General features: G+C 38.4%; 1 protein-coding gene across 1 annotated transcript; it reads left to right on the top strand.

Moving 5' to 3' along the window:
• Positions 1-330: 330 nt before the first annotated feature.
• On the top strand, positions 331-14,163 carry LOC145469572 (catenin beta-like). Its single transcript, XM_081453324.1, has 13 exons — positions 331-466; positions 1,641-1,690; positions 2,123-2,174; positions 7,061-7,316; positions 8,007-8,163; positions 8,768-8,833; positions 9,359-9,537; positions 9,803-10,023; positions 10,308-10,489; positions 10,584-10,898; positions 11,295-11,693; positions 12,015-12,284; positions 12,775-14,163. The coding sequence occupies exons 4-13, from the start codon at positions 7,069-7,071 to the stop codon at positions 12,973-12,975; spliced, it is 2,238 nt and encodes a 745-aa protein (XP_081309450.1). The 5' UTR covers positions 331-466; positions 1,641-1,690; positions 2,123-2,174; positions 7,061-7,068; the 3' UTR covers positions 12,976-14,163.
• The last annotated feature ends 22 nt before the right edge of the window (positions 14,164-14,185 follow it).

The raw sequence follows: 14,185 nt of genomic DNA, 5'->3' as shown, positions 1-14,185 counted from the left end.
TAATTCTACTCTTCATTGTTTTGTATTTGGGAGGAGACCTTAAGAGTCCCCAGGGAGATTTAAATTGCATACCTGTCACATTTTTCTGTCATTAGAACACTCGATCACTTCAACGATTTGTCGCATTTTCGGTGATCGAGGATGCTGTTTGACGTTCAAAAATACAGATTAACTCACGATGATTTTAAATTTGCGTTATCTATCCCAGTTTTAGTGGTAGAAAATTGAATTTTCGCGTCTCTAGAACCACAACTTGTCACATGTATTTTGTTGTTGACTGCATTCTTGTATGCGGATGATTGACAGGTAATTAAGGCGACGAATCGTACCCACGCTAGCTCGGTTCATTGCATGCCAAACCCTCGAACACTATTTTGGATTCTTTCTCAGTTTAGAGCGAGCGTACAACTGACAAACGACTTCTGTAGCCGACAAAAGCGACACTGGGTTGCGGCTTGTTCAACAGGTAAGCGTATTCGCTAGAAATGAGCCTGCTAAAGGTTGGAATTTTGTGTAAAACAGCATTAGCGGCCTTCCAGAAGCGCGCTATGTCCTTGGTAATATTGAAAAGCTTTATTGTTGTAATGCTTGTTTACCACCAAGGAGATTTGAGGGTTATTCGGTCTTTTTGGGTATCAAACTACCTGCCGGATTGCTGAATTTAGGTGAAAGTTTAGCTTTGTTCCATTGTTGAAGATTTTGCGATTTTATTTGTCGATTAAGAGTGATCGTTTTCGGAACGACTTGGATTTCTCGCTAAACAATAGGTCGCATTTGCAAGACTAGCCTGTCTTTCCTTCAGTTCGGCAAAGAGTCCGCGTGTTTGATGCGTTTGCCTCGCCGACTAGTGCCAGAATTGAAGTCTTTTTTGCGCCATAAATGTGTTTAAATTGAAATAATGCCTTTCAAATATCCGACACACTTCTTTTTGATATTTTTCGGCAAATCGTACCTTGCGCATCGCCGCTACATATATAATCTACAGTAACTTCTTTCAATACTTTGACTGATTTCAGATGTCGAGAATGTGACGACATCGTTACAGAACACACCGGTCATTTTCCTCTCTTAATTAAATCCGATGCCTCGAAATTCGATGTGGTTTTTCGGTTCTTTTTCCATGCTTGTCTATTACCCAAAACACTGGTCTTTGACAGAGAAGCTCGTTGTGCGAGGCGGTCGTAATGGCCGATTTAGCTCATTATTTGTACCACAGGCGCTTTGTAAACGTTATGAAAAATAATTTCTACCGCAGTTTTGTGCATTTTTATATAAGCTACAGAGTCATGTATAGCTTGTTCTCCTTTAACTGAAGGTGTACTTTTATTTGATACTAAAGCTTAGCTCACCTCCGGGATTTTGTCGATCGAATTCGAACTGCGATCTTTCAGACGTTCTAAAATTCGCGGCGGCAACCATAACTTGGGTTTCCTCTACCGAGATCCTGCCCTACTTCCGACGAACTAAAAGTAGACCTACTTTGTCAAGGATCGATCTACCGGCCGCTTTTTGAAACTAACTTGTAAAGGATATTTGCTAGTCGATCTCTTCAACAAGACACATCTGCACTAGCTCAGTTTTATATTCTGTACACTTACAAACTTCATTCTAAATTACCTTCGATGTTTGTACCTTTGTAGGTAAGGTTTTCAACATCCACTCAGTAGATGCCATAAGAAGCAAAAGATTGGTAAGGAACTGAACTAAAAACATATAAGTTTAATAGCATCGTACAAAAACAATGTATAAGTTTACGTATTATTCGCAAGGAACTTATACGTTGGGCATAAGTTACTTATAACTATCATTGGGTATTCAATCACTTTTATTCTCCCGAGATTTCCGTTTGCTATAGTTTGTAAACGTTTGTAAGCGGCAATTTTGTTTGAAGAGACAAAAACCATGTTTGTCACGCTTTTTGAATCAAATTTTTCTAATGTCCGCTACGTAGTCTCTTGTTTACTTTGATGACAATGACATCTTTGATACGACTAGCAGATTTTTTTCCGTCGGAAGTCACGTTTCGAAAAAGTTATTTGAAATCGAACAACATCAATCAGATTGTCTACCTTGCATTTTGTCGGGAAACCAATGTAGATCTCTAAACCTTTTTATTTTGTAGCCCCATTGCAAATTTGCTTCAAGAAAGACAACTAGCTTGGCTCGGTGAAAAGGTGAGGTTATACATTTTCTCGTTTTTGCCACTTACTTTACTTTCCTATGAAACGTTCGATTCTTGTGTGGGCGTTTAGTTTTTCTTTTCGAAGAGGGACCTTTGAGAAACGTTTTGTTCTCTGTAATTTCTTATGTTCTGGTTCGTTGCACGGTGTATTAGCTCATATTCGTGACGCGAAATGAACACTCGAGGCCCTTTCGTTGAACCACTGTCTAAGTATACTCAATGCTATACGTATGTGACTGGAATTTCAATCGAGATATTAGCGATCACCTTGGAATTCCTGTTGCATTAGTTGTGAAATTTCTGGCTTATGCAAATAAATACTTCAAACATTTGGCAGTCATCAATATATTGCTTTTGAAGAGTTCTCTCAGACGCACTTGTATTGGATCATGGAGATTCATAAAACTAGCTTCGCTCATTTCTACAAATTGTCTCTTTATGAACAAAACCTTTTTTCCATCAAAAACTGTTTTCCCTATATTCTAAAGTAAAACAGATAAGTATTCAGGTCTTGTTTATTGTCTAGATCAAGCTTTTTATAGCGAAGATTTAGAATAGATCATGACATTAAATGCAACATTGAGTATTGAAGTTTATGGACCATTTTGACACAAACTATAAATGTTGTTTTGTGGCTTAGTTCTTGGCGTAATTCTTTGGCGTATTCTTAAATGGGGTCGTTCTTTGGTGTCGTTCTTTGGCGTAATCTCTTGTCACAGTGAATTCACCACCTTGGATAATAAACAGTAGGTGTTTTACAGACAATCCTGACACGGTTCATGAAATATGTCACTTCCTGACACTATAAAATTAATGCAAAATGAAATATTGGAAGTCCCTTATGCAGAAGAAACAATATCCTAAAGAAATTATTAGTAAATATAATTTTTGTTTTTCACTTAAGTCCATCAAAACTGAACTAGTGTTTTGAACACTGTTGTTTTTCAACAAAGTGTGCTTTTGAAAACACATTATCCGTCAACTAAGTATTGTTTTATTTAATAAGGTAGTGTTTTGTTGAGTAAGAAGAAAGCCAAAGGCATTTATATTTCAATTTCAGCTTGTAAATTGAAGGCTAGTGTCTATTAAACATTGTCTTCTCTCAGACTATTTCATGACCAGCATTAAACTTGAAAAATCAGGAATAACGATTTGTTCTCTTGAAACTCATCTTGAGTCTTGAAGAAACCGGTCAAATAACTCGCATGTCGCTCAGACCACCCTTTTTTTATTGGTAATTTATGCTCATAGTTGTACAAATTTGTGGCACTTGCTTGCTCGTGTGTGCGTGTGTGTATGTGTGTTGTATTTATCAGGCAAACAGTATGTTCAGTTGAGCCTTGATGAATGGAAAACTCTAGAAGCGGTAAGCATTATCCTGTGACAATATTATTGAGTGGTTTGCTCCTAATGTTGCCACAGTTTTGGTGAAGTGCATATATGTAAATTGAATTCCAGTGAATGTAATTAAGCTTGGCCTTTTCAATCCTGACTTTTGTTTGCACTGAACAAGTTACTCTTGGTTTGAATTGTGTACCCATTTACAGAGCTGTACAGTAAGTAGATCTACATGTACTAATAATTCAAAGCAGTTTAGAAATTGTTAGAGTTATTTTAAAGTATTTGACCAAATGAAAGATAAAAGCAATGTTGGTTGTTACATAACTCATATGGTATTAGAAGTAGCCACTGACAGTAGGCATACGCTATTGAAAAAGTTGACTAAAGTTGTCAGTAACTCATATTGTAGTAAAACCTGCAGAACACTGTTAACTGCCGCTTATAAGCCCTGGGCTTATATACATTTTCGTAAGGGTTTTTAGATGGGCCTTTAAACGGAGGGACTTGTATCTGAGGGGGCTTATAACCGGAATTAAATAAATGTTTTGAAATGAGCTATGCTCTGCACATGTTGATCGCAATAGATTTTTCATTTAATACTGGTAATTTAGCTTTAAAATATCACAATAAAATAAATTCAAAACAAGGAAAGCTAGGGGGCAGGGGGGGGGGTGTTTATATCTGGGGTTGGGAGGTGGGATTGTAACTGGATGGAATTTTTCGTGTACAGGTATATAGGCCTATAACTAGGTAGAATCATAAGTGAAGCGGCTTATAAGTGGCAGTTTATGGTATGAGTCTGAGACAGACTTCATCAACTGTTTGAACCGTGTCATCTCCTGACTACAGCTAGTCCAGAAGTGTACATCATGTTGAGCAACTTTTGTCAACATTATATTATGTAGATACTTCATAATTAAAAGTAGATGGCCACAGAAGCTATTTTGAAGTATTTGACCAAAGTTAAAAACAAAGTTGGTAGTTGTTAAGCCATTGACTCCGGTGCTGCCTGTAACCACCTGAGCGAAAAACCCCTTCAATTTCCCGTGCCACCTGTAACCGCCTGAAAAAAAAAAAGCACATGGGGACAGTAGCCTTTCCTACCCTCCCTGAAGACTTTGTAGGTCTCTTATTGTTCTATTGTTCTTGAGGACAAATAAACCAATCAGAATCTACTTACTGAGCATATTTGTAGTGGACTCTAGGGGTCCTAGAAAGACGGTTTTTCTTCTTAAAATTGTGCACTCATAAAGTACAGGTTATCATGGCGCACTGGGGGCAAAATCTACAAACTTCAAAGGCTTTGTTTTCATTCCTAACATGGAGAAATTACTGCTTTGGGATTTAAAATAGGAAAGAAAAATACAAATTAATGTTTAGGTGGCCTCAGAATGGAAGATCAAGGAGTACAGAGTCCTCAAACCTTTCTGTTGAAGAATTTTTTTCTTCCTTCAACCGCCGCAAAAACATGACGATTGTTGCACTTTCAAGTGGTAATGTACATTATTGCATCAAAGTTGAATTGAACTTTTGGAATGACTGGTAGTGCAATGGCCGAAAAATGACAGCAAAAGTTTTCGGCAATTTTAGGTTTTAAAAGTGAACAGTATTTTTGCACGCTGGATTTCTGCATGTGTAATTTACGGCAACCTCCACGGGTTTTTTGATTAGTTATTCGCTTATTTCAAATATGTTTTTTGGAGTCTTATTCAGCTACTACAGAACTGCAGAGAAAAGAACTAAGTGGCCACTAATTTAGCACAGTTGAAATACAATTGATCTCAAAATAATTAGCTTGTTTTTGTCATCTTTTTGACTTGCAACTTTGATCTTTCTTTTGTAGCGCTGTAATGTTTCGTCACACAGCAAAGAAATTATTTGATTTCTTGATTTCAAATTGGTTTTTTCATGTGCTTTTTGCATTTATTTTCCATTGTTTTCTCAAATGCTAACTGTTATAGTACAAGAATGGAAATTCTATTGTATTCATTGCTTATAGTTTTGTGTACTTGTGAAAACCAGTTGCCTTCCTGCTGAACACGTTAATGACACCCCTGAAACATTTCATTGTAGTTGAAAGTGAAGTGAAAGACTTTATTTAATGAGGGTGACCCGTGACAGTAACTTAAGTTACTGATAAACTTGGGGCCCTCAGCTTAAAATAATTAGAATGCTAAAAATATATTATTTGCAATAAAATGCTAAAATACGATATTATTTACAATAAAATACTTAATTAAGTTACTATTAAAAATGGTTACAAATAATAAACTGGACTTACAATTTCAAACATACTACGAATAATAAGAGTTAAAAAATTCCATTAGTTTTCTGAGAGTTAAGAATAGTATTACATAATTTAGCCTTAAACGATTTAACGGACTTCTCTGTTTTTAAAGACCGGGGTAAACTGTTCCAATCTTTAATAGTTCTGACGGCGAAAGTGCGTCCTCCCTCAGAGGCATTTCTGTGAGAGGGGCATAATAAATTTAAATTACAATTTCTAGTACTTCTCGAATGGACGTCAGAGTTTTTCCTTAAAGATGTGTCCATGTATTCAGGTAAAGTTCTGTTTATCCTTTTGTAGGCCAGTGCACATCGATTTATATAAGCTTCTTTGTAAAAGGGGATCCAGTTTAGCTTATTAAATAAAGTGACAGTTCGACTAGTACGTTTTGCTGCAAGAATAATACATGCAGCCCGTTTTTGCATACAGAGAACTCTCTCGAGTGCCTCTTTGTTACACGATGTCCATACTGTGCTTGCATACATGAAGAGTGGTTTGATTACTGCGTTATAGTAGATCAATTTTTGATTCTTTTTCAAGTAGCAGCTTATATGGCATAGAAGACCAATTCGTTTTGAAAGTTTGTTACATAGTTCGTCAACATGTGCTTCGTAAGTTAGGTTCTTGTCGATTATCACTCCAAGAAGTTTATGGCTACCAACTTGTTCAATTTCTGCATTTTGCATCCTAGCTTCAAATTTTCCTGCGTCATGGGTTATACGTCTGCACAGACGCTTTCCCGTAGCCAACAACGCTTTGGTTTTCTTGGTATTTATAAACATTTTGTTTTCACTAGCCCATTTCTCAACTTCTGTCAAGTCCTTTGTTAATGATTTGTTTAGTGCAGGAATAGCTTTCCAGTCTGAGCTTAAAGACAAGGTGGTATCGTCTGCATAGATATCCATAGTTGACTTGTGAACGTTTAGAGGCATGTCATTGACAAACAGGAGGAAGAGCACCGGTCCCAATATTGATCCTTGGGGAATGCCCTGTCTGATAGTCAGCTGTTCAGATGTGGTTTTCCCTAATGTAATAAATTGCTTTCTCTGAGACAGGTAAGTTTCCAAGTTGGGTTTCAGTTTCTAGAACTCACATGTCAGCATAACCCTAGTTGTTTGGTGCAATACTTCTGAAGGTTTGGGAGAACTCAAAAAGCTATGGAAACACTCAGCTACAGCTGAAACTGTTTTCTATTTCTAAAGTAATCAACAAATTATGTTCTAAATTCCTTAAACGTCTTATCGTCACAGATTTCACCATGGAGACAGGCAGAATTGGAGTTCCACATGGCGAAATGAGCAAAGAAGCACAGACTGCAATGTGGACACAGCACCAGCAGTATCATGACTCTGGTATCATGTCAGGTGTGACCACCACTGCGCACTCAATCAAAGGTGATGAGGATGATGATTACATGAAGACAAGTCACATGCAATTTGAATGGGAAACAGGCTTCTCTGACCAGGAGATGCATGCCATGAATGAACAGTTTGTCTCTACTAGGAGGTTGGTATCACCTTGTGAATAGATAATAGAATCAGTAGCCATTGCACTAGTAGCTTTGTAGATTTCGTAAAGTTAGAACCACCTTATACAGCATAATAAACAGTGGCACATGAAAGTATACTGCTCAATGCTTTTCATTTGAATGGTCACCTGCTAGGGTTTCATGCAGATACTTTAAAAGGTATAGCCAGTAACCATATTTGTACCAGTTGATCTCATAATCCACATTTAACTCTATACTCCCAAGAGCTCCCAAGATTAAATATCAAGGAAATAGATAAACAATAAAGAAGAACCTAATGATGTTTATTGGAAAGCAGTAACAGAGACTGAGAAGCAATATAGTCTTTTCAATGAGAGAGGTTCATCCACAGTCTTGAGAGTCAGGACCACTTTCTATGGCACAATAAACAGTATGATAAGAAAGTAGTGCCCAGTAGCTTTCATATGAATGATCACACACTAGAGTATCATTCAGAGACTTAAATGTTACAGTCACCTTGTGCAGCATAATAAACAGTACCCCATGAAAGTACTGTTCAATAGCTTTCATTTGAATGGTTGCACACGAGGGTGTTATTCATAGATGTAAAAGTTAGAGCCACTTGTTTTAAGATAAGTCCTGGTTATTTCTGTCATATGTTTTCATTTCAAATATATTGAGTTCGGACTGTTGATCTTTCCATACAGTCAACGTATTCGTCAAGCCATGTTCCCAGAAACGCTAGAGGAAGGAGCTCATATCCCTTCCACACAGTTTGATTCCACCTCATCCACAGCCGTACAACGTCTTGCTGAGCCATCGCTCATGCTCAAACAAGCTGTTGTCAACCTCATTAACTATCAGGTAAATACTGTCAACATTTTTGTGATCATTCATACATACATGCAGTACTTCTCAGGAGAAACCTAACAGGGAAGTCAACGTGTTTGCGAACGGGCACAGAACGGATACAGAATGGGTAGAGAACGGATACCGAACTGAAATGCAATGGAAATGGAACAGATATCGAATGGTAGTGGATCTCAAAAATGGAAAAAAAAGCGTTCTAAGAGAACGAATGCATGCTAGTAAGTTATGCTATCAGAATGCTTACCAGGGATTTGGAAATAATGCAATTTTAAATACATGTCCATCCAATTTTTGTCCGGCCCGGCAATCTTGAGAAAATGACAGAATGAATCATCTTAATTTGTCCTTTTCATTTCTTTTTACATGCACTAAGCACGCATTTTATCGGCATCTTCTTATCCGTTTCGTGTTCATCACGGCCATTATTTTTGTTACTGTCAACAAGCCCAAGTTACATCCAAATAAGGAAATGGATGGACGAGTCGAGTTAGACTGGGATTGAAAGGTTTCTGCATGAAAAGAAACAAAACAAAACCTCAATGTTTTGGTTGACCTTTATTACAGCATTTTGTTATTGATGGTTTCTTGTGGCTTGTAGGATGACGCTGATCTTGCAACACGTGCTATTCCTGAACTGACGAAGCTGTTGAATGATGACGATCAGGTTTGTAAACACTTCTGAAATAATTATAATTTTGGGTGAACAAGAAAGGCCTCCAGTTTTAGAGGGGAAGAAAAAGTCCTACATGACATTTTGCTATGTACATAGATATATTTTTAAAAATTTTATTATTAAAACTATGTAGTCCAACTATTGAATGTTCAAGGATTTCAAATTTCCAGCAAAGTTTGCTTGGCAGTCATCCTGTAACTTCCGAACCCTCGCTTTGTTGAACCTCCTGATAATTTGAACCAAATTTGTTTCCCTTCCCTCAGTTGAACAATGTAAGTTGACCCTCGATTTCTCAAATTACCGCATTTTTCAAATCAATGTTTATTTTCCTTGGAGGTCTAAAACAACAGGATTCCACTGCATACTAGAGACAAGATGGACAAGGCTCTTTGAGTCTTAAATCTCTAAGGTCAAATCCACATACTTTTAAATGAACTACTTTGAAAGAGAAATTGGAACCATTAACTAAGGTTTTTTAAAGAACTATAAGCTGAAAAGAAATACAATTTCGTTTAGGTGGTGGTTGGGCAAGCAGCAATGATGGTGCATCAACTCTCCAAAAAAGATGCCAGTCGTCACGCAATCATGAACTCACCGCAGATGGTGGCAACTCTGGTCAAAGCTCTGAACAACTCAAGTGATGCGGAAACTACTCGATGTGCTGCTGGTACCCTGCACAACTTGTCACACCACAGGTGAGTAAATTATTGAATGAATTGGTGCCAAAAAAATTGCTGGGTTGAAATAAATCATAGGTAAACACTGAAATGTAAATATTGTCATCTGAAGTCTTTTCAGATTGTAATTCTTTTCCATCCCCTTCTTTTTTACATTGTAGCTGTCCTTTTTTCATAACGAGTACCTGCTTTTAGTTGAGCACAAAATCCAAAGCATTTTAAAGTCCTGGCTCTTCCAGATTACTGAAATACATTTTTTATTTTCTTTTTTTTCCAACAAAAGGCAAGGATTGCTATCCATCTTCAAATCTGGAGGCATTCCAGCTCTGGTTAGGCTGCTGGGGTCCCCTGTGGAGGCAGTAGTGTTCTATGCCATCACTACTCTTCACAATCTGTTGCTTCACCAAGAAGGTGCCAAGATGGCTGTCAGACTTGCAGGAGGACTTCAGAAGATGGTGGCACTTCTGGGACGTACCAATGTCAAGTTCTTGGCTATTGTGACTGGTACGCAATTGAACCCTTCAGTTTTAAATACAGATTAAAAGAAAATTTCTCCTCACAGTTCTGATATATTTCCTAGCAGACATGTGGTGAGAATAAGTAAATTCATCAACTATTGTAAGTGATATTGTTTGGAGTAATGAACTACCAACTTCAAGAGTAGCATTTAAAGAAATGTATGTCAAGTGATTTAATTAAGATATAATACTTCAAGTTTGAGCTTAAAAGATTCAGAGCTAAACATGTAGTTGTCAGATTCTGAACAGATGTGTGCTTGTTTCTTGCAGATTGCCTTCATGTGCTGGCTTACGGCAACAAAGAAAGCAAGCTGATCATTCTGGCATCCGGAGGACCTGCCGAGCTGGTGCGCATCATGAGAAGTTATACCTACGAGAAGCTTCTCTTCACAACCAGCCGTGTGCTCAAGGTTCTCTCTGTGGACACTGACAACAAGCAGGCTATTGTTGAGGTGGGTTTCTACACTGCAATGTGTTTGGCAGTTTACTGTAATGTTAGTTGTCAAATTCATTTATATAACGTGGCTCATTGCATAATCATTCTAGGCTGGAGGTATGCAGGCACTGGCCATGCATCTCGGACACCAGAGTAACAGGCTGGTCCAGAACTGCTTGTGGACTCTGCGTAATCTGTCAGATGCCGCAACCAAAGAGGAAGGTCTTGACAACTTGCTGCAGATGTTGGTGCAGCTGCTCTCATCCAACGACATTCAAGTGGTGACCTGTGCCGCAGGTGTCCTGTCTAACCTGACTTGCAACAACCCCGGCAACAAGCAACTTGTTTACAGGTTTGGTGGGATCGAGGCACTGGTTAGGACCTGCATGCAAGCTGGAGACAGAGAAGAGATCACTGAACCTGCGGTAAGAGACTACAACATCTGTAGTGTTGCATTTTCTTCTTGAAACGCTCAAGCAGTGATTGGTGTTTCCTCCAATGTCCCATCACCTTGCCATCCTCTTTAGCTGATCGTGTGTGAACAGACCCCTCCAAAACTTCCTTCACCCCCTTAAACAATGATCTTTGGTCTTGTCCTCTTTCAATGAGAGTTGAGTTTTGTTCAGTTATCCAGATGCAAGTAAGGAACTGTTTGGTGCTCACTTAGACATTACTTAGCACTTTCAATGAAATCAAAACCTATGCAGACAGCAATTCATGGGAATAAGTTAACTTTGGAAACTGAGGTAATGAGCGAAAATGCAGAGATATTGAATTGTGTGAGTGAAGATTACATGATGTAATGTGTTGTGTTTCCACAGGTTTGCGCTCTACGTCATTTGACAAGTCGCCATGAAGATGCAGAAAAGGCTCAAAATGCGGTGAGGGTTCACTTTGGCTTGCCAGTCTTGGTAAAACTCCTTTACCCCCCATCTCGCTGGCCTCTCATAAAAGCTGTTGTTGGCCTCATGCGTAATCTTGCATTGTGCCCCCTCAATCACACTCCAATCCGTGAGCATGGAGGCCTGCCACAGCTTGTCCAGCTGATGATGCGAGCTCATCAGGACATGCAGAGGAGACCCGGACAGAGTGTGGTGATTGATGGCGTAAGAATGGAAGACATTGTAGATGGATGTGTTGGTGCACTGCATATCTTGGCACGCGAAGCCCACAACAGGGCTGTTATAAGAAGTCTCCACTGTATTCCTCTCTTTGTTCAGGTGAGTACTGTCAAAAAGAATAAAAGTTGACTTGTATCTTAAGCTCAAAGTTCAGGCTAGCTTGTTTCATAATAATTTTGAATTGCACTTCTCTTTTGCTCCAAGGGTACATGTACTCTGAATTTTTTTACATGGCTGAGTGGTCATCTACTCAGGTATATGACCATAGTGTGTTGCTCACATTGTTAATGTTTGGTTCTGTTGTTGCAAAAGATAAACTAATTAAAACCCTTTTACTCCTTTGTGATTCAGCGTTTCCTTCTTGTCTTCATTCCATCAAAACAAATAAACTTAAAGTGCCTTCGCTTCTTTTCTCTATAGCTTCTCTATTGCCCAATTGAGAACATCCAGCGTGTTGCCGCTGGAGTTCTTTGTGAACTGGCACAGGACAAGGAAGGTGCAGAGGCTATTGAGGCCGAGAATGCAACAACCCCCTTAACAGATCTGTTGCACTCAAGAAATGAAGGCATTGCAGCTTATGCTGCTGCAGTTTTGTTCCGAATGTCCGAGGACAAGTCACAAGATTACAAGAAGAGACTGTCAGTCGAGCTGACAAGTTCTCTGTTCCGAGACGATGCACCTTGGCCAGAGGTGAGAGTCACTACATTGCATTGTGTTAAATGTATTACATGTAGTTATGTTGTGTTGATTTGCTCTTTGTGGACAAAGAGTGTGTATGCTCAAAATATCTTGGATGTTATACAGAAGTTGAGCTAGTTCCCACAATATATATATAATGCACGTCACTCCAAACAATTAAATGCATGTACACCTAGGCAAATTGTGATATATTAAAATTGTGACTTGGCTCCGAGGCTTATGGTAATGAAATGAAAGAAATCAATAATTCATCCCTCAACCCTGATGTGATTTCTTTGGTTTTATTCCCCTAAGCCTTGTAGGTAAGTTAGATTTCTAATATATATATATATCGAAATTGGTGTATTGATAGTTCATCAATGTAATAAAATGATACTTTCCCTCAGGTGACAATTTTCTTTATTCTCATCACCATCATTCAGACAGAGTAGTGATATTGTAAGGAGAACTAAGATGCTGATTGTGCTTTTGTTTCTTGTAGCCAATGGATGGTGACTTCCCAGACCCGAACTACAGTATGCCGCCTGGAGGATACGGTTATCCACACGAGGGATTTGATTACAATCAGCCTATGGATTACTCTCACGAGGCTGCTTATGACTTCCACCATGGGGACCCTTCTATGCAACCTCTCGCCCATCCCCCTCCCCGCGGGGGCACCTGGTACGACACTGATTTGTGAGAAGAGACAGAATCCTAGTCCCAGGACTTAGAATATCATAAACCTTGGAATAGGTTTTGGAACTTTTATTTTCTGCCACCTCTAGTTATCTTGGCTTGCCTTCAAACAACACTCTGATACTAGCCTTTAGGGCAAGGATTAGTTCATGTAGGGCAAACAAATCCTCATAGATCTGTCAGAAGTTGCCAAGAGGCAACCCTAATTGTACTGCAAGTCAGGTGTCTTCCTTGTCGATGTAAGTCCTGGCAGCTTGCCAGGTTCAGCCATTTTAAACGGGTGTTCTACATGTACATGCAAGAACTGTCGCAGGACTTAGGACCAGTGAATGAAACTTTGTAAAAATGAGTAAGTCTTTTCCCTTGAAGTTTTCTTTTCTCAGTTTTCGTTTGATTGTGAGAAGCTTGAGAAGTAAAAACATTGCCACTGCCAAAGTCAATGTTTTTCTTTGCACACGAGGTAATTTGTGGGATGTATTATTATTTTTAAGCGCCATGTGTAATGTAAACCTTGTTGCCATGTGAGTTTTTCTTATATCACGTATTTTTAGACCTTGACATTTTGAACAAAGAACAAAAAAAACTACTGAAGACATTGTTTTACTTTATTTACACAACTGCCCTTTTGAGTACTTGAATTTGTCAATTTACTGGAAAACCATTGCATATTGAGTTGTGTATCCCACAGGTTGTATGCCTTGGTTTTACACAGCCTTGATGTTCTACTTGTTTTATTTATATGGACTTTAGGGAAGAATCTTTCTACCTTTTTTTTCTGTTACACTGTGAATATCTCCTTTAGTCAGTTTGACCTCATTTTTCCTTTGTATAGAAGCATTCCATCTCTAGCTAGTACATCATGTATGTTACACAAACTGTAGTTGTTTTTCCTATCATTACTATCCCTGTAAATGTCTTCTCCTTTCTGTAAATTACTTGTTGAGAAAGTAGTTTCTTGGATCAGCAGTAATTCGATTTCCTCTTTACTGAATGTATCATAGTAGGGTCCTTTTTTTCTTTCGCTTTGAATTATTGTATTTATAGATTGCCATGTTGCTGAGAGCTTAGCAGTGAAATAATTTTAGGTATTTTTAGCCATGCTCGGTGTTGCCACTCAGCAGTGTATTGAAATTATTGATATGCTGTGAATTGAACTGTGATTGAACAGCTATGTGCTATTAAATTTTTTTAATCATGTAGAAAAATAATGGTGT

Source organism: Orbicella franksi, chromosome 15 (assembly GCF_964199315.1).
Source record: "Orbicella franksi chromosome 15, jaOrbFran1.1, whole genome shotgun sequence".
Taxonomy (NCBI): Eukaryota; Metazoa; Cnidaria; class Anthozoa; order Scleractinia; family Merulinidae; genus Orbicella; species Orbicella franksi.
Note: the sequence above shows the minus strand (reverse complement) of the source record. Positions and strands in the feature narration are given on the sequence as shown.

Coding starts and splice junctions, on each gene's coding strand:
- LOC145469572 (XM_081453324.1), top strand. CDS start 7,069: ATGGAGACAGGCAGAATTGGAGTTCCACATGGCGAAATGAGCAAAGAA. Junction 10,490..10,583: donor ACAAGCAGGCTATTGTTGAG/GTGGGTTTCTAC, acceptor TAATCATTCTAG/GCTGGAGGTATGCAGGCACT. Junction 12,285..12,774: donor ACGATGCACCTTGGCCAGAG/GTGAGAGTCACT, acceptor TGTTTCTTGTAG/CCAATGGATGGTGACTTCCC.